This window comes from Colobus angolensis, unplaced genomic scaffold (genome assembly GCF_000951035.1).
Source record: "Colobus angolensis palliatus isolate OR3802 unplaced genomic scaffold, Cang.pa_1.0 Scaffold137, whole genome shotgun sequence".
NCBI classification, from domain to species: domain Eukaryota; kingdom Metazoa; phylum Chordata; class Mammalia; order Primates; family Cercopithecidae; genus Colobus; species Colobus angolensis.
Genome location: NW_012114455.1, coordinates 5,541,913 through 5,565,685, shown reverse-complemented (window position 1 = coordinate 5,565,685; position 23,773 = coordinate 5,541,913). Strand labels below are relative to the sequence as shown.

The 23,773-nt window shown below is 44.4% G+C and overlaps 1 protein-coding gene across 2 annotated transcripts in view; it reads left to right on the top strand.

Moving 5' to 3' along the window:
• Positions 1-23,773, top strand: part of PRDM10 (PR domain containing 10) — a 107,664-nt gene that overhangs the window by 24,523 nt on the left and 59,368 nt on the right. For both annotated transcript variants that reach the window (XM_011934680.1, XM_011934681.1), the window contains exons 2-3: positions 19,816-20,002; positions 22,976-23,140. In XM_011934680.1, coding sequence (XP_011790070.1) covers positions 19,934-20,002; positions 22,976-23,140 — 234 coding nt within the window. In that variant the 5' untranslated portion in view covers positions 19,816-19,933. The remainder of the gene's footprint in view (positions 1-19,815; positions 20,003-22,975; positions 23,141-23,773) is intronic.

Here is a 23,773-nt window from a genome sequence, read left to right as displayed (position 1 = left end):
AACAAGAGTGAAACTCTGTCTCAAAAAAAAAAAAAAAAAAAAAGGAAAAATAAATGTCATACCCTTTAGCTGTCTCTCCATCTTCCCATCCTCTCCTGACCCTAAGAAATCACTAATCTACTTCCTGTCTTTATAGATTTCCCTGGTTTGGACTTTAAAAATATAGTATGTGGTCTTCTATGACTGGCTTCTTTCACTTAGCATAATGTTTCAAAGTTCAGTTATGTTGTAGCATGGATCAATACTTTGTTCCTTTGTTGTGGTCGAATGATAAATATTCCATTGTATGGATATACCACATTTTGTTTATGCATTTGTCCACTAATGCCGCCGTCCCCAACCAGGGACTTGTTTTGCGGGGGACAGTTTTTCCATGGACAAGGGGTTGGGGGTGGTTTTGGGATGAAGCTGAGAGTCTAATGCCTCAGATCATCAGGCATTAGTTAGATTCTCAAAAGGAGTGAGCACCTTGATCCCTCACATGCGCGGTTCACAACAGGGTTCCTGCTTCTATGAGAGTCCAGTGCTGCCGTTGTCCTGACAGGCCACAGGACTGGTACCTGTGTGCGGCCTGGGGGTCTGAGACCCCTGCATTAATGCATACTTGGGTGGTTTCCGCCTTTTGGCTGTGATGAAGAACACTACTGTAAACTTTGCGTCTAAGTCTTTGTGTGGATCCCTGCTTTCCCTTCTCTAGGGTCTGTGCCTAGCAGTGGAATTGCTTGGTCATATGGTAACTATGGCGTTTAATTGTTCCAGGAACTGCCAGCTTGTTTTCCAAAGTGGTTGCACCCTTTACATTCCTGCCAGCAGCCTACGAGGGCTCTGATCTCAGCACGTCCTTTCCGCACTTATATGACTTTTTGATTCAAACCACCCTAGTGAGTGTCAAGTGGCATCTCATTATGGCTTTAATTTACATTTTCCTGGCAACTAGATTCCACTAGGAAGTAAAATCAACACAGTTTTAGTTAGCGGACATACGCCTAAGGAACTGAAGGTGGGAAGGGGCTGCTGAGAGGCAGAGAAGCCTGCAGAGCTCCAGGCGATCCAACTCGTAGGGCGGAGGAGGTGAAGGATGGGGCCTGAAGGGCTGTGAAGGCAGTTAGAACAGGAGGGGCAGAATCCGGGGCCAGGAAGGCATGGGGATGTGAGCCTCAAGTCCAGCACTGGTTTCTCCTTGAGGGCTTTGCTTACCAGGCTGGGCTGGTCAAAAAAAGAAGTCAAAACACAGTGGGAGAGAAGAGGGGATTTTCAGTAGTTTCAAGTTGCTGGGGAGACAGAAACTGGAGTAGAAGACCTGCCGAGGGGGAGCTCCAGGATGCACCTCACAGTCTCCCCTGCAATCCTGGAAGGTCACAGCCTGGAGCCGACTGAGTCTTACAGTCAGAAACCAGCCTCAGGCGAGCTCCGGACTGCGCTGCTCTGCCCTCTGCAGCCCATCAGAGGCTGGGTGGATCCTGGGGAGGAGGGTGGGTGTCCTGGGGAGAGGGCGCAGGAGCTTCGGGGTGCTAGTGGAGTTCTGCTCCTTGAGCCAGAGGCATTTCCTCTGAGAGCGGCTCTCAGGTCAGACGCTTAGGATTTGTGCCGTTTTTCTGCAGGCGCGTGATGCACTCTGGCGCTTTGAGGTTCCCACCTGCTATCTTGTGAGGATAGAACGCAGGACCCCTGACAGATTTCTTTGTGAAATTCCCTTCACATTTTACCAGCCAACCAGCTGCTACTCTTTATAAAAAGAAAAAGGCAAACATCAAGGTTTATCATTCTTTAGAACTCACACTGAATGTTGGTTCCTTGTAAACTCTGAAGGATTTTCATGTAGGATTGTCAGGCTAGGACCCCCAACAAGTGTCTCAGCCTCATGTTTCTTCTGTCTGAGTGAGTGGCAGGAGCCCCTTTGAAGCACCTGATGGGGCCCTCATGCATCACTAACAAACTCTCAAATGGAATGGGAGGATCGGTCTTTGTTTTTTGGTACATGAAAAGGTCTTAATTGAATTAGGGAAAAGTCCACATTTCTTGGGTGAACATGAAGAAAGATTTGCTTGCGTGCCTCCTTTGAGGCATGAAGAAAGGGGTGCCACACCCTGATGGGAAACCTGAGCTGAGAGTCTCTGCAGCCGTTTGTGCACAAGGAAAGTAGGAAGCATTATTGCCTGGTGTGAAGATTTCTACATGGAAAGTGGCAGGTCAAAGGGACACCACATGGAGAGGGAGAAGCAGGCGGAGGTCACCGTCTCAGACCTGCCCGACGGGCTTCACTGCTGGGCTTGTTTCTGTCATCCTGTGTTTTCTCACCTGGTTGGTTGGTTTTGAAGCCTCGAAACCTTAGTTCAATTCTCTTCTGGTTATACAGTATCTTCCTTGATGACAACCAGACAAGCCAGGAAGGTTTCTTTAGGACATGCTACAGACTAGGGTTTAGATTGTAACGGATAGCTCAGTCTCATATCAAAAGCACGACTTTCTCTGAATGTTCTGCCATTGCTCACCCAGTTTCTGAAGGCTTTTCTGGAGTTTTTTCCAAATGGCTTAAACTCACATCATCTGGAGGAATCCTCCTGTGCCTCGGAGCTTCCAGAGCTCCATCGTGTGCCTCACGGCCCGCACTTGAAACAACTGGTCAATGTGAGTGGCCCCTAGACACGCGTGGAGTGCCCCAGCATTATCACAGCCTCATTTCTTTTACCTTTACCTTCAGGCCTCTCTGTTTATGTAGAAATATCCCACATCCATAATGCCCTAACCGAAAAGCAAAACAATTTTGTTGGGAGCCTAATCAGAGGCTTAACAGCCAAAAAAAAAAAAAAAAAAAAAAATTGTTGAAATCCTTTATGAAAGCCTGGTTTCCCTGCTTTCTTTCTTTTTTTCTTCTTTTTTTTTTTAAGACAGGCGCTCTGTCGCCCAGGCTGGAGTGCAGTGCTGCGATCTCACTGTACTCACTGCAACCTCAACCTTCCAGGCTCAAACGATCCTCCCACTTCAGCCTCCCGGCTTAGCTGGGACAACAGGTGCACACCACCATGCCTGCCTAAGTTTTTGCATTGTTTGTAGAAGTGGGGTTTCCCCATGTTGTCCAGGCTAGCTTTGAACTCCTGGGCTCAAGCCATTCACCCTCTTCATGTTCCCAAAGTGCTGGGATTATGGGCATGAGCCACCGTGCCCAGCCTCCCTGCTTCTTTACTTCAGTTCCTCAGGCATATTTCCCCTAACTAAAGGTGTGTTTAGTTTACTTCCTAGTGGAATAAAATAAAAATATTTTAGGCTGGGCGCGGTGGCTCACGCCTGTAATCCCAGCACTTTGGGAGGCCAAGGCGCACACATCATGAGGTCAGGAGTTCGAGCCCATCCTGGCCAACATGGTGAAACCCTGTTTCTACTAAAATTACAAAAATTAGCTGGGCTTGGTGGTGTGCGCCTGGAATCCCAGCTACTGGAGAGACTGAGGCAGGAGAATCGTTGAACTAGGGAGTCAGAGATTGCTGTGAGCCGAGATTGCGCCACTGCACTCCAGCCTGGCGACAGAGGGAGACTCCATTTCAAAATATATATGTGTGTGTGTGTGTGTGTGTGTGTATTTTAGTCATGTTACTCTGCTCCAATTTCTAGGTTTTAGTAGCTCTTTAGCTGGGGTCATAGTGGTATGATAAGAGGGGCACCGTGCTCTGTCTGCTGCAGGGACTCAGGCTGGCCAGACCCTGGACAGTGGAATGAGCAAGTGACGTTGCTGTCTTCTTCCTCTGTAAGATGTGGAGAAGAAGCCCACCTTGGCTCTGTCACGCGGTGGGGGTGAGGGCACGTGAAACAGCATCTGGGAGGGCTCTGGGAATGAACCTTGCTAGGCAAGGCAAAGGGAGTTGTGTTTTTCATAACTGGTCATTTTTATTTTTTCTCGGGAGTGCTAATGGTTGGTTGATAATCTTTTAAAATTTGAGAAATGTGATGGAGGATTTGGGCTTTCCCATCTCATATGGGGAATTTGTGCTGGAATTTGTATTATTTTGTTATTTGTTCATCACTAATTCTGCTGCCAGTTTCTATTCACCATTTAGAACTAAGTCCATTATTTTTTCTTTTCTTCTGAGTTCTAAAATTATTTGTTCCAGAAATCAGTTAAATGGAAACTCTCTCCTATTATGTTCATTCCAAATGAATGAACATAATAGAAGCTCTTTATTTTCATTCTTCTTGGTCTGATTTTGTAGCTCCATGATTTAACGTGACACCTCTCAGTCATGTGGTCATCAGCAGCTGCTTGGAGTAGAGCACTAGTTTAGGGTTCTGTACTATCATTTCTTTTCTGAACATAAGTTTTAAACAACTTCATTGAGTTGTCATGGGCATTAAATGGACTGAACTGATGAATGTTAGCTGCTTAGAACAGGGTCTAGCACGCAGTAAGCGCTCAGTTCATGATGGCTGTCCTCACATCCCGTCTCTCGGATGGTCCTGTACCCACTCACTTCCCCTTGGCTATGCTTGGGGAAGTGCCAGGGCAACAGCCTTTGCTTGATGGTGGGTTCTAGTTGGCCAGTGGGGTACGGAGTTTCACAAATCTTGTATAAAAAGCATGGAGCGACACCCATGGTGAATCAGGGGTCAGAGATTCAAGAAGTATTTTTTTTCTTTTCTTTTTTTTTTTTTTGAGACGGAGTCTGGCTCTGCCGCCCAGGCTGGAGTGTGGTGGCCAGATCTCGGCTCACTGCAAGCTCCGCCTCCCGGGTTTATGCCATTCTCCTGCCTCCCGAGTAGCTGGGACTACAGGCGCCCGCCACCACGCCCGGCTAGTTTTTTTGTATTTTTTAGTAGAGACGGGGTTTCACCGTGTTAGCCAGGATGGTCTCGATCTCCTGACCTCGTGATCCGCCCGTCTCGGCCTCCCAAAGTGCTGGGATTACAGGCTTGAGCCACTGCGCCCAGCTAGAGATCCAAGAAGTAAACCTAGAATCGGAGCCTCAGCGTTTATGGCTTAGGAAACCAAGGGGTGGGGAAAAAGAGGAGCAGCTGGAATAGGTCCACAGGATGGCCTGTGCTGATCAGGCCTTTGACAGGAAGGGACCCATCTGTGAACTGGACAGGACCTTCCATGTAACCCTCTAATTGCTCTGCTTCCCTTGACTCTGAGAAACCTTAGAGATACCATGCGTGGATGAGGTACCGTAGGAGAATGAATATCATTGCCTTTTCCCCATGACCCCACCTCTAGTACAACTAAATACACCAGCTTAGGAAGCAACATAGTGAGACTGGGGTTTGATAGCACATTGGCAACAACAGCAGTCACTGCTATTGATTGTTCACCTCCTATGTGCCAGGCACCTTGGAAGGCACTTGGTGTAGCCACCCTGTTCCAGGAGCAGTGACTGGCTCGCAGCAATTCCAGAGGGGGTGGGTTGGAGACAAGCTCCGCTGACCTGAGCTGGGAGAGATTGCAGTGGTGGCAGGAAGGGAATGGTGTCAGTGTGGCTGGGCAGAGGAAGGGCCAGTGGGAGGCAGGGTTTGTCTCGAATGTGGGCAGTAGTGGCCTTGGGGTGGCAAGAGTTTATTCATTGTCATGATGGGAAAGGTGAAGTGAAGTCTTGTTCCCACCATGGGGCAGTGGGATGGTGATTGCTACCACGGCCATCTCCAGCAGTTTTTATTTACATTTTTTATAGCAGTAAAATGTATACATAAAGTGAAATTTACCATTTAACCACTGTTAGGTGTAAAATTTGTTTTGTTTTTTGTGTTTTGAGATGGAGATTCGCTCCTGTTACCCGGGCTGGAGTGCAATGGCGCGATCCTAGCTCACTGCAACCTCCGCCTCCCCAGGTTTAAGCGATTCTCCTGCCTCAGCCTCCCGAGTAGTTGGGACTACAGGTGCCTGCCACCACGCCTGGCTAACTTTTGTATTTTTAGTAGAGACAAGGTTTCACTGTGTTGGCCAGGCTGGTCTCAAACTCCTGACCTCAGGTGATTCACCCACCTCGGCCTCCCAAAGTGCTGGGATTACAGGCCTACGTGTAAAATTTAGTGGCATTAAGTACATTCACATCGTTGTGCAACCATCACCATCATCTGTTTTCTGAAGTCTTTCACCCCAAGGAAACTCCATCCCCATTGAACAACAACTCCCTGTTCCCTGCCCAGGCCCCTGGTAACCACTCTTCTACATTCTGTCTCTGGACTTGCCTGTTCCAGGTACCTCATATAAGTGGAGCCATACAATACTTGCGCTTTTGTGTCTGACTGATTTCACTTTGTGTAATGTCTTCAAGGTTCCTCCCTGTTGAAGCGTATGCCAGAATTCCCTGCCTTTTTAAGGCTGAGTAATATTCCACTGTATGTACAGACCACATTTTGTTGAGCCATTCCTCAATGGATGGGTGCTGTTGGCATTTTTAAGAGCAGCATATTGGGCACTTTATTGAGGTGCCGTTCGTGTCTTCAGGCGTCTGAGAATGGTGGGCGCTCAGCAAGTGTCCCCATATCCTTGTCCTCAGATGTAACTGTCGAGTGGATTTTAACCCAGGAGGTCTTTCTCACGGGAGTGATCTTTTAGACTGTTCCACTCTCACTTCTAATTCCTATCTAGTTAGCTCAGAACAATCTGATTCACGTTTTCTCTTTTCTTTAGTTTTTCTTTCTCTCCCTTCCCCTCACCTTCTACTTATTCTGTTTACTGCTTATCCAGTTCTTTCTTTCTTAGACTCCTCCCCACTCCCACTCCATTTATTCCTCTTGTCCTCTCATGTCATTTCCTCTAAATGCTCTCTTCTGGAATACTCTCTTTTCCTTCTGTTTTTCCATTGCTTTCCTCTCTTTTCTTCTCTTGCCTTTTGTGTTCCTTTCTTTCCCCTAGTTAGTTTCTTCTTGCTCTACCATTTAAAATTTGTGTCTCAGAAATGACCCTGGTCATTGTTTCTTTCATGTAACATATATAAGTGCTTACCATAGCCTAGCCTGTGTTCTCAGCACTTTGCAAATATTATATCGTTTAGTCCTGTTTACACCTCTATGAGGGTGATACTGTTCTTGTCTCCATATTACAAGTGATAGAGTTGAGTCACAGAGACGCTGGGCAATTCGTACCAGGTCAGCTGCTGGTGAGCTGGAGGCGGGGCTGGAAGCCGGGCTGGGGTGGCTCCAGTGGGTGCTGGTCCCTCCACTCTGCACTGCTGAGCATGCTGGGAATGCAGGATGCCGGAATGCCTTGTGCTGGGCTCAAGGCGGAGGAATGTTATAGTTCAAAGTCAAATCAAACATAGTGAGTTCTTGTCCCACCTAGCTCCAAAATGTTTAGAATTTTGGATGCAAGTCTTCTGGATACAAGTCTCATCTTTATACCTACGTAAGAGTCTTCATCGGTGTTTTATCTTACACTGTTTAACCTTCTGTTTCTTCAAGTACCATGATTTTTTAAAAAATCATTTCATCTCAATTATAGAGCTGAAAAGATACTTTGATGAGCTTATTTCACAAAGAGGTAACTGGTTTGTCTAAATGCATTTAGTTTTATTTCCTTGCTTTTTTTAATCACCGACATTGTAACAGATGATTGCTAAATTTTTATTTTATGGCCGGGCGCGGTGGCTCACACCTGTAATCCCAGCACTTTGGGAGGCCGAGGCGGGCGGATCACAAGGTCAGGAGATCAAGACCATCCTGGCTAAGACGGTGAAACCCCGTCTCTGCTAAAAATACAAAAAATTAGCCGGGCGCGTTGGCAGGCGCCTGTAGTCCCCGCTACTCAGGAGGCTGAGACAGGAGAATGGCGTGAAGCCGGGAGCAAGAGGAGCTTGCAGTGAGCAGAGATCGCGCCACTGCACTCCAGCCTGGGTGATGAGCAAGAGTCCATCTCAAAAAAATAAAAATAAAAAAATTTTTATTTTATTTCAGCTTAATTTATTTCAATTTAATTATGAGTTAATATGCTTTCCTATTATTCTGGGAATCAAAAGATGGTGTGTAACATGGTTTTAAAGGGAGTATACATTCAAAATGTCATCAAATAAATTAAAATGTGCATTTGGAATTTAATCCATATCTAAGTTGTCTTTTGTCTTGTGCCCGTTCTTGCTGGGAAGGTTCTAGCTTGGTGCCTCTTACCTCATTGGTTTCCTTACGTCATTCATTGCCACCTAAGCTTAATTCACCGTTTTCAGTTCACAGACCTTGAACATTTGTATAGAACAGACATTACTTAATTTTTGCCACTTTTTACCCTAGCAGGTTGCTAATTTGGGCCTTCCTGTGACACTGCTTTTCTCCTTCCATTACTCTGCATCAAGCTTTTCTTTGATATATGGTTGTTACTTGGAGCTTTTATAATCTCATAGGATTACTCTAAAATTTTCAAAGTGGGTATTTTGTAATGAGCTATTTGTATCCTAGAACTTTTATCTTAGACAAAAAGAAAGAGAAAATAGAAATAAAGGAAGAAAGAGAAAGGCGCTAAAAAAGTGAAAAACATTTTTGTAATAAGCTGGGAGGGCTCGTCTCTTGCCAGGGGACCACCCATCAGAGGCCTGGCACGAGTTTTCTGTCCAGATCACTGCCCTCTCGAATCTCACCAGCTCTTAAGCAGAGGTTGCTGACTTTGCTGGAATATTGTGATGGCTGGTAAAACACATTCCCTTGACCTGGGCTACAGAGCGCAAGACTGTTTCTCTAAGCGGGCAGTCAAGGGCCACAGTCTTTTTTTTTTTTTTTTTTTTGTAGTTTTAGTAGAGACGGGGTTTCACCGTGTTAGCCAGGATGGAAGGGCCACAGTCTTAAAGAAACAAAGACAAAGCTAAGATAAACGGTGTCCTGCAGAATCAGGAATCTCTCGTTGAAGACTCCTCTACATCCTTTCCATGCTCAGTCCCGCGGCCACCGTGTGACCTCGGGCTACGAGTGTTGGAAGTCGCAGCCTCTGATTCTGGTGTTGCCATTGACTTGCTCTGGACTTGACATGATTCTATAAAACAGAAGTTGTTCTAGATGATCTGTCCTCAAACTATCTTCCCCAAAACACTAGTGTTCTAGAGCTGGACAGAGGTGTCTTTCATTTAATAGAAATCAAGGATATTATTTGTTTAATTCTGAATTTTCAGTCTCACAGAATGTTGTTAACTCTTTGTTGCTGTTGTTGCCAGTCATTCTAGCCAGCATTAGGATGTGACAAGTGAACAAGTGGCAAAAAAGTTGGTGGAAAACTTGGGAATACCTAATCTTCCTTCATGTAACACTTCAAAAAATAATGATAATAAAGTAGGCTGGGTGCAGTGATTCATGCCTGTAATCCCAGCACTTTGGGAGGCCAAGGCGGGTGGATTACCTGAGGTCAGGAGTTCGAGACCAGCCTGGCCAACATGGTGAAACCCTGTCTCTACTAAAAATACAAAAAATTAGCCAGGTGTGGTGGTGGACACCTGTAATCCCAGCTACACAGGAGGCTGAGGCAGAAGAGTCACTTGAACCCAAAAAGCAGAGGTTGCAGTGAGCTGAGATTACGCTACTGCACTCTAGCTTGGGCAATAAGAGCGAAACTCCATCTCAAAAAAAAAAAGAAAAAAAAAGTAAAGTGAAGCTGGATATGATTGTTACTTGGCTCATTAGTGGAGTCATTTATACTGGAATCATCATGCAGGTCCACTGTTCTTAGTTTGTGGGACGAGAAGCGGTGTAGAATTGTGGCTGAGCATGTGGGCTAGGCAGCCTCATGCCCAGGTTGCATCGTAGCTCCACGGCTTCCTAGCTCTGTTACCCTGGGCAAGTCACTTCGCCTCTCTCTGTCTCCATCCATCACCCGTAAAGTAGAGATATAATGTACCTACTTCATAAGTTACTGTGAGGATTAAATGAACCAATATGTGTGGTTAGTGTAATGTCGTCAAGATTCCTCCCTGTTGAAGCATATGCCAGAATTCCCTTCCTTTTTAGGGAACGTGTCTGGTTCATAACAAATGCTGTACATGTCAGCTATTAATATTTCATGGTGCTATGTCTTCAGGGTCCCTGTCATCTGAACATATTTCAGAACTGTGGGCCTAGAATTTCTCTTCTAATTCTGAAATTAGTTCTGTTATTCTACGCCATAGAATTTGATTTCCTATTATCTTTCTTCCCCCTTTTTATAACTCAGTATCTTAAAGAAGATGTGTTTTCTCTATACACAGAGTGAAATCACTTATTTTTTCAGTTACCAAGTGGAATCTGATCTTAAGTCTGAGTTTAGAAGGCTGTGTTTTCTGTTTCTTGACATACAGGTGTTTTGTGTTACGCACAATTTACCATTGTTTTCTATTTGTGTTTTGTTTTTGCTTTTTGAGACAGGGTCTCACTCTGTCACCCAGGCTGAAGTGTGGTGGCACAATCTCAGCTCACCGCAACCTCTGCCTCCCGGGTTCAAGTGATTCTTGTGTCTCAGCCTGCCGAGTAGCTGGGATTACAGGCACACACCACCACGCCTGGCTAATTTTTATTTTTTTTTGTATTTTTAGTAGAGATAGGGTTTCACCATGTTGGCCAGGCTGGTCTTGAACTCCTGACCTCAAGTGATCCACCCACCTTGACCTCCCAAAGTGCTGGGATTACAGGCATGAGTCACTGTGCCAGGCCTTCCTATTCACTAAATATCTAATATTCTTAGTTCTTTATCCTTATATATGAAGAAGGTGGAGCTCAGAGAGATTAAGCAAATTGCCAAAAGCTGCAAGTGGCAAATCCAAGCTTTGAAGCTAGGCTGTCTGATTCCAAAGAGGACTCTAACACAAATATGTACAAATCCAGCCCAAGGCCTGTAATATTTATGGTAACTCACTTAAACAAAGCCCAAGAATCATTTCTTTAAATGGAGACTAATTGCTATATAAATATTCTGAAGAATGCTCTTTTTATGCTTGGATCAGCAAAAATCACCTTATAGCTAGTGCATATTCATTGAAAGAAAGGTGAAATGTTAATTTTTTTGAAACGAGCAATTGCTTATCAGGCCCGAGTCTCTGGGTCAGCCACTCCTTTTCTCCTAGAGGAACTGTCCTGTCTGAACATATGTTTTTGCTAGCTCTGCAGCGGGAGAGTGTGTGGTAGCAGAGTGCCCAGCACCTTGCCATCCTCCTGGCACCTGCTATTTACACCCTACCCAGCCTTTTTTGCTGCCTTGAGGTTTTCCCACTGCCATGCAGCACAGAACTGGCTGCTGTGTTAATTTTTTTTGTTATGATTTGATTTTTTGCACTCATCTTTTGCTGTGTTTCTGTATTGCAGTGTTGATGACTGCATCAGCAGATATTGCTTAATTTTGGCCACCTTTTCCCCCAGCAGGTTGCTAATTTGGGCTCCTGAGCCCTACATCCTGGGGGTTCTGGATGTTGGCTTTAGCTGAGAAGGGCTTAGTGATGTTAGGAGTGAGGCTGGTGGATAGTGAGGGGGTAGGATTGCGGGCTGGGCGGCAGGAGCTCAGGGTAATATCAGAGGGAGAACAACAGAAGAATTCTGCCTCCACCCCCTAATCTCTTCTGTGGAACCTGGTCCCTGTCTGTCTGGGCTGTTTCCGGGGCCCATCCACAACTCCCTCCCCAGACTGGCGCTCACCCTCCTCCATTTTTGTCCTCACACTTTTTATGTTCATCTTGCAGGCTCATCAATCTCCCCATAACTTCTTTCCGTGGCATGTCTGGACTTGGATTTCGGGGAGAGCCCACAGTTTGTGCCAGTTAGTTCATGATGAGCCAGAAAAGTTTATGTGTAAGTGCATTGTCTGGAATGTGCTACACTGCTTTCCTTATCAGTACTGACGTGTCTGGCATTTAAGGTGCAAGGCCAGTACAGAAACCTTTGTTGCTTCTTAATGTGTCTGAGGTTAATAATGTACCAACAGTGCTGTGGAACTTAACCACTGTGTGTCACAACATTTTAAGTGAAATTGTATTTGTAGTTCAGCCTGGGATTTCAGATACTCATCTACCTTTGAAGGTGAATCTGGGCCTCTTCCTCCACCTCTGTGTGCAGGTGATGAAGACAGGAGCTCCTGCATCCTAAGTCCCTGGGAGTTCCGGATGTCGGCTTTAGCTGAGAAGGGCTTAGTGATGTTGGGGGCGGGGGAGGCTGGTGGATGGTGAGTGGGTAGCGCTGTCGGGTGAACGGCACGATGGGAACTCAGGGCTCCTAGGTGGGCAGGTGATGGTGGAGGCTGGCACACTGGGATACTCCATTGTCTGGTGCCTGCCCAGCCTTATCGCTGAACTAGTTGGAAAAGTAGAGGTTTATCCTTCCTTCCTACTTCCCCTCACTCTTCATCACTGTCACCCTCACCCTGCAAGTGTAGCCGTGGGGTGAGCGGCAAAGTGGGGTGTCATCTCTCCAACTAGACTGTGAGTTCTCTGGGAGCAGAGTTTTTTGCTCACCTTTTTCTCCCCAGTGCTTGCAATGTACTGAAAAACGTGTTTGATGTTCACCAAGCATGAAAAAAATTGCTACCCTTTCTTCAATGTTCATCATTGTTATGTGATCACAAATATTGCCATATTTTATTGAGTCTAAGATGTTGATGGTAAGATACACAGTGATTTTACACATGAGTAAGAAAAAAATCTTGCCAACTGTACTTCTGACACAAGTGGCTTTGTTGTTTGTTTTTTTTGTTTTTTGAGACGGAGTCTCACTCTGTCACCCAGGCTGGAGTGCAGTGGCGCGACCTCGGCTCACTGCAAACTCCGCCTCCCCGGTTCAAGCAGTTCTGCCTCAGCCTCCCAAGTAGCTGGGATTACAGGCTCACGCCACCATGCCGGCTAATTTTTGTATTTTTTTTAGTAGAGATGGGGTTTTACCATGTTGGCCATGCTGGTCTCGAACTCCTGACCTCGTGATCCACCCGCCTCGACCTCCCAAAGTGCTGGGATTACAGGCATGAGCCACCGTGCCTGGCTTCACCAGTGCTTTCTGTCATTTAGTATTTTAATTATATACTTATTGAAAGAGCTCTTCCAGATTTGTTTAGACATTGATTTTTATCATCTCACTCTTTGGCATACAAAAGAGTGAAAATATAAAGAGAAATAGATTGACTAAGATATTCCTAAAATTTCTTCAAGAGTCTGATTCTTCAGAACCTTTTCTGACTCAGAGTACTTGATGTGGGTGGTTTTCCACACAGTGTCATTCCCTGTGCCACCAAGAGCGTTGGTGATGTGGCGTTTCTTAAAAGAGGGCACACCACTGTCTCCAGGAATCGCCTCTAAGCATCTATTACCTGTTCTGCAAGTTTTAAACCTGCTGTTTTCTCACTCAACCTCAGGCCATTTTTTTTTCCTGTGAATCTCAGTAATAACAACACATCATGCAGCTTCATCCACATGGGCTGTCTTCTATACCCAGGTTCTGTAAGGGCCTCGGTGATTAAGGTCATTTTTCCAGTGGTGGATATTTGCTTCTCTAATAAAATTTATGCCCTGCTACTGTTTCCATGTCTTTTTTTTCGGTTTGAATACCGAGTTATCGTGTAATCTTTTTGAAGACATTTAAAGTGGCAGTTAGGCTAAGTATGTCAACAGTGCCCATGACTCAGTCGAAGTGAGATCACACATGAGTGGGCAGTGATCCTATGTCCTGACTGCCACCTGGATGACAGTAACTGCAAGATGCCACTGATTGTAAACTAGATACCTATTCCAGAAATGTTAAAACATGGGGGGAAAGCTTTATAGACTCAATGAAATATATAACATGTAGTTAATTTTTACAGCAACCATGCAGGGCAGGTAATTTGGATTTATTTATTTATTTATTTAGACAGAGTCGCCCTCTTGTTGCCTAGGCTGGAGCGCAGTGGCTCAATCTCAGCTCACTGCAACACCCGCCTCCCAGGTTCAGTTGATTCTCCTGCCTCAGCCTCCCAAGCAGCTGGGATTACAGGTGCACGCCACCGTGCCCAGCTAATTTTTGTATTTTTAGTAGAAATGGGGTTTCACCATGTTGGCCAGGCTGGTCTCGAACTCCTGACCTCAAGTGATCTGCCTGTTTAGGCCTCTCAAAGTGCTGGGATTACAGGTGTGAGCCGCCACGCCCAGCTGGTAATTTGGACTTTTAAGTGAGGATACCGAGGATCAGAGTGTTTGGCTTACTAATGCCCCGACTAAGTACATGGAAGATTTGGGAGCTCAGAACCCAGATTTGTCTGATTGTAAAGTTCACACTTTAGACCCTGTACAACGCTGTTCAGGAAAGAAACAACTAGACTAGAAGCTGCAAGAAGCCAGGGATTTTTTTTTTTGATAAACTTGTTTCTTAAGGACCTAGAACAGTGCCTGGCACATACCAAGTACTAATAAATACTTGTTGAATAAAGTCAATCATTAGAGAGAAAATAGAAATGCAACCATATCATTCTCTTCCTGGAAATGAAATCTCTAACTCTTTTGGGACAAGGGGAAAAGGACAGAAAATGGCTGCTGTTTTCTAGACAAGGTATAGTTGTGGCTGTCCGTTCCCTCGGGTCTGTAGGAGAGGCAAAAAGGTGAGGGGCGAAAGTCTATCCCTGGTTACCAGAGCCTGTCAGCACCTGCCGGCCAGACAGCAGTAACATGGCTCCTGCTCCTGGGATTCTTCTACTGTCTCCCGTAAATCAAAATCAACAGGGCCGTAGACATTGTAGAGTTAAAAAGAAAATTAATAAAGGAAAATCAATATGACAAGCCTTACTATCAAAGATATTTAGGTGCAGGGAATGTATTGTTAGATTTCTTTTCTTTCTCCTTTTTTTTTCCTTTGAGACAGTCTTGCTCTGTCACCCAGGCTGGAGTGCAGTGGCATGATCTGGGCTCTCTGCAACCTCTTCCTTTTGGGTTCAAGCAATTCTCCTGTCTCAGCCTCCTGACTTGCTGGGACTACAGGTGCACACCACCAAGCCTGGCTAATTTTTGTATTTTTAGTAGAGATGGGGTTTCACCATGTTGCCCAGGCTGGTCTTGAACTCCTGACCTCAAATGATCTGCCCACCTTGGCCTCCCAAAATGCTGGGATTATAGGTGTGAGCCACCTTGCCCAGCCAAACTGTTAGATTTTTAAAGGGTATAAAATGTTTTGAAAATTCTGAAGCTCTGTATGACTCGCTTGTGAAATGTGAAAATTGATATATTTAATCACCTACTATGTACTAGACCTTGTGCCTAGAGTTGTTACATACATCATTTAACCCTCACAATAAGATTATCTCCATTTTACATATGATAATCACTTTAACTTCGCTAGTATCTTCCCTCAGAGATTCCAAAACGTGGGGTACTAACGCATAAAATGCAAGATACATTGTAAAGCAATGTTATGTCCAAAGTTCTCATCATAGTGGCACATGTAATGGCAAAATATTAGAAATAACCTAAGCGTTTATGAATGCAAGATTAAAAATATGCAGCTATAATGAAGAATGAGGAATGTCTATATATATATGGAACAATATGAAAGGTATGATATTACATGGGACAAACGAGACATAGAAGAAATGCTACCTTGATGGAATCAGTAGTATGCATCTATTTGTGGTTGGAGAGGGAGAGAGTATATATATGCTTGTGTGTATGTACACAAAATAATTTTTGGAAGAAAATACAATAAATTGATAATATAGGTTGCTTCTGAGGAATGGCTAGGGCATTCCAGGTGGGGCGATTGTCCACTGTCTACCTTTTTGTGCCTTTTGAATTTTGAGCCAGCTGCATTTACTACCTATTGAAAGAGATACAAATATAATTAAAATAGAAGAAATAAAGTATACCTTTCTAGACATGAAAACAAAGACAAAAAGATGCTCTGGGCTGTGTGGGTTTTGTGAGGGCATGGACTGTACCTGCCGATCCCCATAGCACCCCAGTGCCTAGCATAGTACACACCCGAGCATTTGTGCAGTCAGTGAGCCAAGCTGAAGGAAACAAAACAACTCAAATTCCTCTATAGGAAGGACACCACATCTCTTCTGTGGTATCTCTGCTAAAAATACATATCCTGAATCTAACCATGAAGAAACATCAGACAAACTTAAATTGAGGAGCATTCTGAAAAATAAATGACCTGTGCATTTCATAAATGTCAAGGTCATGGCGGACCAAGAAAGAGCAGGGAACCGTTTGGGATTGAAGGAGACTGAAGGGCAGGACAGCTGAGTGTGCTGTGTGCAATATCGGATTGCATCCCAGGCCAGGAGAAAAAATGTTGTATTCTTTTTAAAGGACGTTCATTAGAGTTGACAAAATTTGAATAAGGTCTGTGAATTAGGTAATAGGACTGTTTCCGTGTTAACATCCTCATTTCGATAACAGTACTGTGGTTATAAGAAAATCTTGTTTTTAAGAATTAGGCACTGAGGGCCTGGCGCTGTGGCTCATGCCTGTAATCCCAGCACTTTGGGAGGCCGAGGCGGGTGAATCACGAGGTCAGGAGATTGAGACCATCCTGGCTAACATGGTGAAACCCCGTCTCTACTAAAAATACAAAAAAAATTAGCCGGGCCTGGTGGCGGACGCCTGCAGTCCCAGCTACTCGGGAGGCTGAGGCAGGAGAATGGCGTGAACCCTGGAGGCAGAGCTTGCAGTGAGCTGAGATGGCGCCACTGCACTCCAGCCTGGGTGACAGAGCGAGACTACATCTTGGGGAAAAACAGAAAAATAGAATTAGGCACTTAGAAATTTAGGGGGAAAGGGGCATTGTGCTGGCAACTTACTCTCAAATGGTTCAGGTGAAAACAGAGAGAGAAAGAAAGAGAAAGGGGAAATAATAAAGTAAACATGGTAAAATGTTAACATTCAGGGAATTGGAGTGAAGAAATACAGGAATTCTTCGTACTATTTTGACAACTTTTATGTCTGAAGTTATTTCAAAATAAACAACTTTAAAAAAAAAACTTCCTACATGGAACATGTTATGACTTCCTTCCTTCCTTTTTTTTTTTTTTTTTTTTTTTAAGCAAGGTCTCTCTGTGTTGCCCTTGTTGGCCTTGAACTGGGCTCAAGGGATCCTCCACCTCAGCCTCCTGAGTAGCTGGGACCACAGACGTGCGCCACCACGCCTGGCTCTGATTTTGTAATTACTGTGCCTTTTATGTCCTTTTGTACAATTTTGTCATTTTCTTCTTATAGATCTTTAGATGATTGGTGACACGTATTCCTTTCTTTCTTTTTTTTTTGAGACAGAATCTCACTCTGCCACCCATGCAGTACAGTGGCATGATCTGGGCTCACTGTAACCTCCGCCTCCCGTGCTCAAGTGATCCTTCCACCTCAGACTCCCGAGAAGCAGGGACCACAGGTGCACACCACCACACCTGGATAATTTTTGTATTTTTTGTAGAGATGGGGTTTCACGTGGGGTTGCCCAGGCTGGTCTTGCCCTCCTGGCCTCAAGCAGTCTGTCGGCCTTGGCCTCCCAAAGTGCTGGGATTACAGGTGTGAACCACTGCACCCAGCCTATTCCTTTCTTAATACTTTTTGTTTCTTTAAATAATGGCTTTGTTGAGATATAATTTATATACCATATGAAACTCACCCTGAATATCTTTGTATATATTTTTAAATAGTACTGCTGTATGAGGAAGGTATGCTTAAAAAAAAAAATCAACTTTATTAGGGTATAATTTAAATGTAATAAAATTCACATATCTTAATAGATTGATGGCTTTTGACACACATATTCCTTATGTAACCACCACCCCAATTCAGATACAAGATGCAGGATATTCCCATTTCTCCATGAAGTTCCCTTGTGTTCCTTTCTTCTTACATTCACCTGTTGGTGGATGTGGCAGCCTTTCAAGTACCCCCCAAATGGGGATTGGAAGAGTAGGGTGCATGCAGGGTGAATAAGTGTGGTGGGGGCGCTGCATGGCGGGGATGAGAATGATCATGTTGAGGCAAAGCAGGAACAGGCACCTGGATGGCTCAGAAGATGGACATGGCATCCCCTGTCTTCCAGAGTCGGGCACAGACTTTGGAAGTTCGCATACCTTCTCTTTTTTTCTTCTTTGGTCTTTATTCTGGCATTGTGGCTGCTGCCCTGTTAACACAGCAAATGCCAAGTGGACTTCTAAAATACTAACATTTTATCATCATCAAAGGGGAAGACTGACTACCTTAAAAAGCCTGTTTTGGGAAGGAATAAGACTTTGAGATGCAGATGTTGTGCGTGTTGAAATTTAGTAAGGCTTTTTATTTGGCCGTTCATCACTCCAGCACTGATCATGTGAGAAAAAAAGTTTGTATTTGCATTCACCAAATTTTTTACACAGAAAATTGCCACTTTCCCCTCATCTTGAGACTTATTATTCTGCTGTTCATTTTGAAGTAAAGGTGGTATGGGAAGTTAGTGTCTACAAGGAAAGAGCCTGCTTTTGGCATCTGAGAAACTCATTCTCCTCACGAGAACTAAGATTACCTTCAGTTTTTTTTTTTTTTTTTTTTTTTGAGACGGAGTCTCGCTCTGTCGCCCAGGCTGGAGTGCAGTGGCCGGATCTCAGCTCACTGCAAGCTCCGCCTCCTGGGTTTACGCCATTCTCCTGCCTCAGCCTCCCAAGTAGCTGGGACTACAGGCGCCCGCCACCACGCCCGGCTAGTTTTTTGTATTTTTTAGTAGAGACGGGGTTTCACTGTGTTAGCCAGGATGGTCTCGCTCTCCTGACCTCGTGATCCGCCCGTCTCGGCCTCCCAAAGTGCTGGGATTACAGGCTTGAGCCACCGCGCCCGGCCTCCTTCAGTATTTTTAATGAGGATTGCATTATACAAACATGCACACATGTATGTATACACAAATATATATGCAAAATATATAATTTTATAAGATATTATACACACACACCCCCAATGAGTGTTTAGAACATAGCAAGCATGCAATACATTATATTATTATATTTTTAAATTTCTTTTTATTAAATAGAGATGCGGTCTCGCGATGTTGACCAGGCTGGTTTCAAACTCCCTGCCTCAAGCGATCCTCCTATCTTGGCCTCTCAAAGAGCTGGGATTGGCCGAGAGTGGTGGCTCATGCATGTAATCCCAGCACTTTGGGAGACCAAGGCAGGTGGATTACTTGAGCTCAGGAGTTTGAGACCAGCCTGGCCAACATGGTGAAAATACATCTCTACTAAAAATACAAAAAATTAGCTAGGCATGGTTGCTCATGCCTGTAGTCCAAGCTACTCAGGAGGCTGAGGCAGGAGAATCGCTTAAACCTGGGAGGCGGAGGTTGCAGTGAACCTAGATCGTGCCACTGCACTCCAGCCTGGGCAGCAGAGCGAGACTCCATCTCAAAAACAAAACCAACTCCCCCAACACCCCCCCAAAAAAAAAAACCCAAAGAGCTGCAATTACAGGCGTGAGTCACTGTACCTGGCCTATATTATTATCACAAATAATATCTTCATTTTTACGTTTTTTGCCCAGGTGTGTTGCTTTATGACAAATCTTTCTTTTACTCTTTGTGGTTGAAATTGTAATCTATTAGCCGGGTGCAGTGGCTCACGCCTGTAATCCCAGCACTTTGGGAGGCCGAGGCGGGTGGATCACGAGGTCAGGAGATCGAGACCATCCTGGCTAACACGGTGAAACCCCGTCTCTACTAAAAATACAAAAAAATTAGCTGGGTGTGGTGGTGCGTGCCTGTAATCCCAGCTACTCAGGGGCTGAGGCAGGAGAATGGCGTGAACCCAGGAGGCGGAGCTTGCAGTGAGCCAAGATGGTGCCACTGCACTCCAGCCTGGGCAACAGAGCGAGACTCCGTCTCAAAAAAAAAAAAAAAAAGAAATTGTAATCTATTGAAATGTATTTATCTACTGAAAGTCTTGGTTCCTTTTCTGTGTTTTCTCAGGCTCACTGCAGACAGACCTTTCTGTCCTTCATGAACACTCGTGTGGTAGACAGATGACTGTCCTGCACCCCGTGCTGCTCTAGGTGTGCCAGACGTGGAGCTGTCCAGTTGGGAGAAGATGGATTCCAAAGATGAAAGCTCGCACGTGTGGCCAACGTCTGCAGAGCATGAACAGAATGCTGCACAGGTGAAGACTGGTCTTTTCCAGCTTGGTATTGAGAGGTTTTCAGCTGGACACAGTTTGCTGACTATCTAGTAGTGACTGGTTGGGAGGAGCCGACATGAAGAACTCGTACCCAGGGAATAGGGACTGTTTTGGCACCTTGAATGCTCCATCGACGTGGCTCACTGTGAGTTAGGAGAGCTAGACCACCACCTATAGGCTTCTCTGCCTTGTCTGCAATTTACTGTCATAGTCTGTTTTACTACCCTGTTTTATTTATGTTATTGGTGCTGAAAACCTCAAACTATAGTTTGTTTCTTTTTTTGTTATCCATAGGAGTTTGGTCCTTTGTGTGTAATGAGTACAGGTATATCTATAAAGTGAGTGGCCTTTTCTTTTCTTTTTAAATTCAGAATATAAACCTCTAAGTGAAAGTTGTTCCATTATGGGTCAGCCACTTTAGAAGTCAGTCACTTGATCAAATGCTGCTGTTATTTCAGATTGCTGCTAGAACCAGCCACGTTATTCTGACTGTTCTTAGTGATGGCAAATCTCTGCATTTTTGGTATGGAATTGAATTTTGGGATGATTAGCAGTCATATGGAGCCATGTTTTATATGTGACCAAAGCATAAAACTTAATTTTTAAACATTATAGTAAACATACAAATTTAATGTTTCATTAAATTACATAACCATAGTACCGTATCAAAATCAAGAAGTTACACTGAAACATTTAAGTATGCAGATTCTATTTAATTTAAGCAATATAATAAATATACAATCAATAAAATTGGTCATCTGGTATGATTAAAAAGTCTCAGTATGGGCCAAATATGGTGGTTCATGCCTTTCCCAGCAGTTTAGGGGGCCAAGGCAGGAGGATCAATTCAGGCCAGGAGTTCAAGACCAGCCTGGGCAACAAAGCGAGGCCCTGACTCTACAAAAAAAAAAAAAATTTGCTGGACATGGTGGTGCATGCCTGTAGTGGTGCAGTCATGTCTCCAGGAGGTGGAGGCTGCAGTGAACCATGACTACACCACTACACTCTAGCCTGGGTGACAGAATGAGATCCTGTCTCTAAAAATAAAAATAAATGAAGTCTTAGTCTGATTACTTAAAAAAGTTCCACCAATGTTTTCAGCAGAGTATATGATAATTCTGTTTTGTTTCTCCTGGAAATCATTTTGAGGTCACTTCCATGCAGCTATGTATTTTGGTACATTTTATTTGTAAACAAAATTGTAGTTCATTAAAAAGCAAAACAAAAGAAAATCTAGTTGTGACACTGCATGACCAGGGCCCTGTCTGTGGGTAACCAGATAGTAGATAGCCAAGGTCAGGGTCCCTGTGGCACTCCTTCCTCCCAATTGGTTCTTCCGCCAGCTGGGAATTCTGATTTAATGAGTGATGAAGACCAAGCGGAAAAGCTTGGATAACTTGTCTGGAGGAAACATGTTTTCCCTTCTTAAGCACTGAAACTAGTTCAAGGCTTTGATGTTAATGAACAAATCTAAAGTCACAAAATTGTCTTATAGCAATTAAGCCTGCTGAAATATGAGCCTAATTTTTCCAATAGACAAACTTATCTTCCCAGACAAATCAAATTTATGTAGAAGCCAGTCTAATCATGTAGTGTAGAGGTAGAAGTTTGTTGTATTTCTGTGGTGTTTGATTACATTTTGTCTCTTAGGTTTCCTTCTGGGGATTAAATTAGTTTATATTATCTTTGGGATCTACAATCCTTCACTAGAGAAAACGGACATAAAAAAGTTAGGCCCAAAGCCAAGGCAGTATAAGAGCAAGGATTCCACCCTAAGAGTGCCTGACTTCGATAGCAACACATAAATTATTTCTCTCCCAAATGTGTGCTTTGGCCATCTGCTTCCAGACCTCCAATATCAGGCATCAGGCCATGTGCCAAGCTCAGGCCTTCAAGAATTCAATCCTCCAAAGCTGACCACTCAGAAAATATTTTACAAAACTCGATTTCTGCTTTAGCTCTTTAGGTCTTGGGAGAAAATTATTTGCCCTGGTAACACCTGAAATAGTTGTCCAGAACGCCTTAAAAGTACTTTATTAGAATTTTCTGTGTCTTCATCTACCTGGCAAGGAAGAGTTCTATTCCATTCAATGATTCAGCAAGCATTTACTGATATACCTCCAGTATGTCCTTTGTGTATGAAACAACTTGCGGGAAAGAAAGTGACTATTTTATTTCATTTTATTTTTATTTTATTATTTTATTTTATTTATCTTTGAGACAGAGTTTCGTTCTTCTTACCCAGTCTGGAGTGCAGTGGCGCAATCTCGGCTCACTGCAACCTCCACCTCCTGAATTCAAGCAATTCTCCTGTCAGCCTCCCGAGTAGCTGGGATTACAGGTGCCCCCCACCACGCCCAGCTAATTTTTTATTTTTTTTTAGTAGAGATGGGGTTTCACCATGTTGGCCAGGCTGGTCCTGAACTCCTGACCTCAGGTAATCCACACACCTCAGCTTCCCAAAGTGCTGGGGTTACAGGTGTGAGCCACCACATCTCGCCAAAAGTGACCTTATTTTCACGTGTCTGCTGAAAGACACTATTAGTTATAAAATAGAATTCTTATGATGTGTTGAGAGCAATTGGCTTTTGAGTCTTGACATATTTTTTCACACCACGGAGTAACTTGTATGTTTTATTCTGGTAGTGTTGTCGAGCAGGAATCTTCAGTGTCGTTTCCAGGATCAATGAACCACATCCTTATTTCTCCCCAGAAGAGTTATCTGCATTGGACATTTGAGGCAAAGGGGAATTTAAGTCGGTTGCCTAACAGTTAGCAGTAAATCAATGACGGGGTCCTTGGATCCTCCCCAGTCATCAGCTCGGTGTAGACGAAGGGGTATGCATCCCCATTCTCCTTTCATTGGGGATATTTTAGAATCCCAGGTGCGCTTGTCGATCTCTTACCTTCGTGAGACTGATTTTGTTCTTCATCCTTGCCTCCTTTTTATGCCAGGTGCACTTTGTTCCGGACACTGGAACGGTGGCTCAGATCGTCTATGCTGATGACCAGGTTCGCCCACCCCAGCAGGTGGTGTACACGGCAGATGGTGCCTCCTATACATCAGTGGATGGTCCAGAGCACACGCTGGTATACATCCACCCAGTGGAAGCCGCGCAGGCATGTGAAGGATTATTTCTTTATAATTTGTTAATTAACTAATTAACCGATTACTTGTGTTTACCTTCTGTCAGTCATTGTGCTATCTACTGGTGATGCAGAATGTATTCAGATAAGATTTGTGCTCTCAGCTGGGCGCGGTGGCTCATGCCTGTAATCCCAGCACTTTGGGAGGCTGAGGCGGGTGAATCACAAGCTCAGGAGTTCAAGACCAGCCTGGCCAAGATGGTGAAACCCTGTCTCTCCTAAAAATACAAAAAAGTAGCCAGGTGTGGTGGTGGGCACCTATAATCCCAGCTACTCGGGAGGCTGAGGCAGAGAATTGCTTGAACCTGGGAGGCAGAGGTTGCAGTGAGCCGAGATCATGCCACTGCACTGCAACCTGGGTGACAGAGCAAGACTCTGTCTCAAAAAAAAGAAAAGATCTATGCTCTCAAGGAGCTTGTAACCAGCTTGGCAGAGGAAGATGTGATTTACTTCTCGACACTAAATGCAATAAGGAGTTAGAGCGTGGGTTCGTATATAGCTCTTCTCTCCCGTTGACTAGGTTATAAATTTGTTATTATTCCTAAGTATCAAGAACCAGGCTCTGTGAAAATATACAGATTATTTCAGCTAAATGTGTAAGAAAGG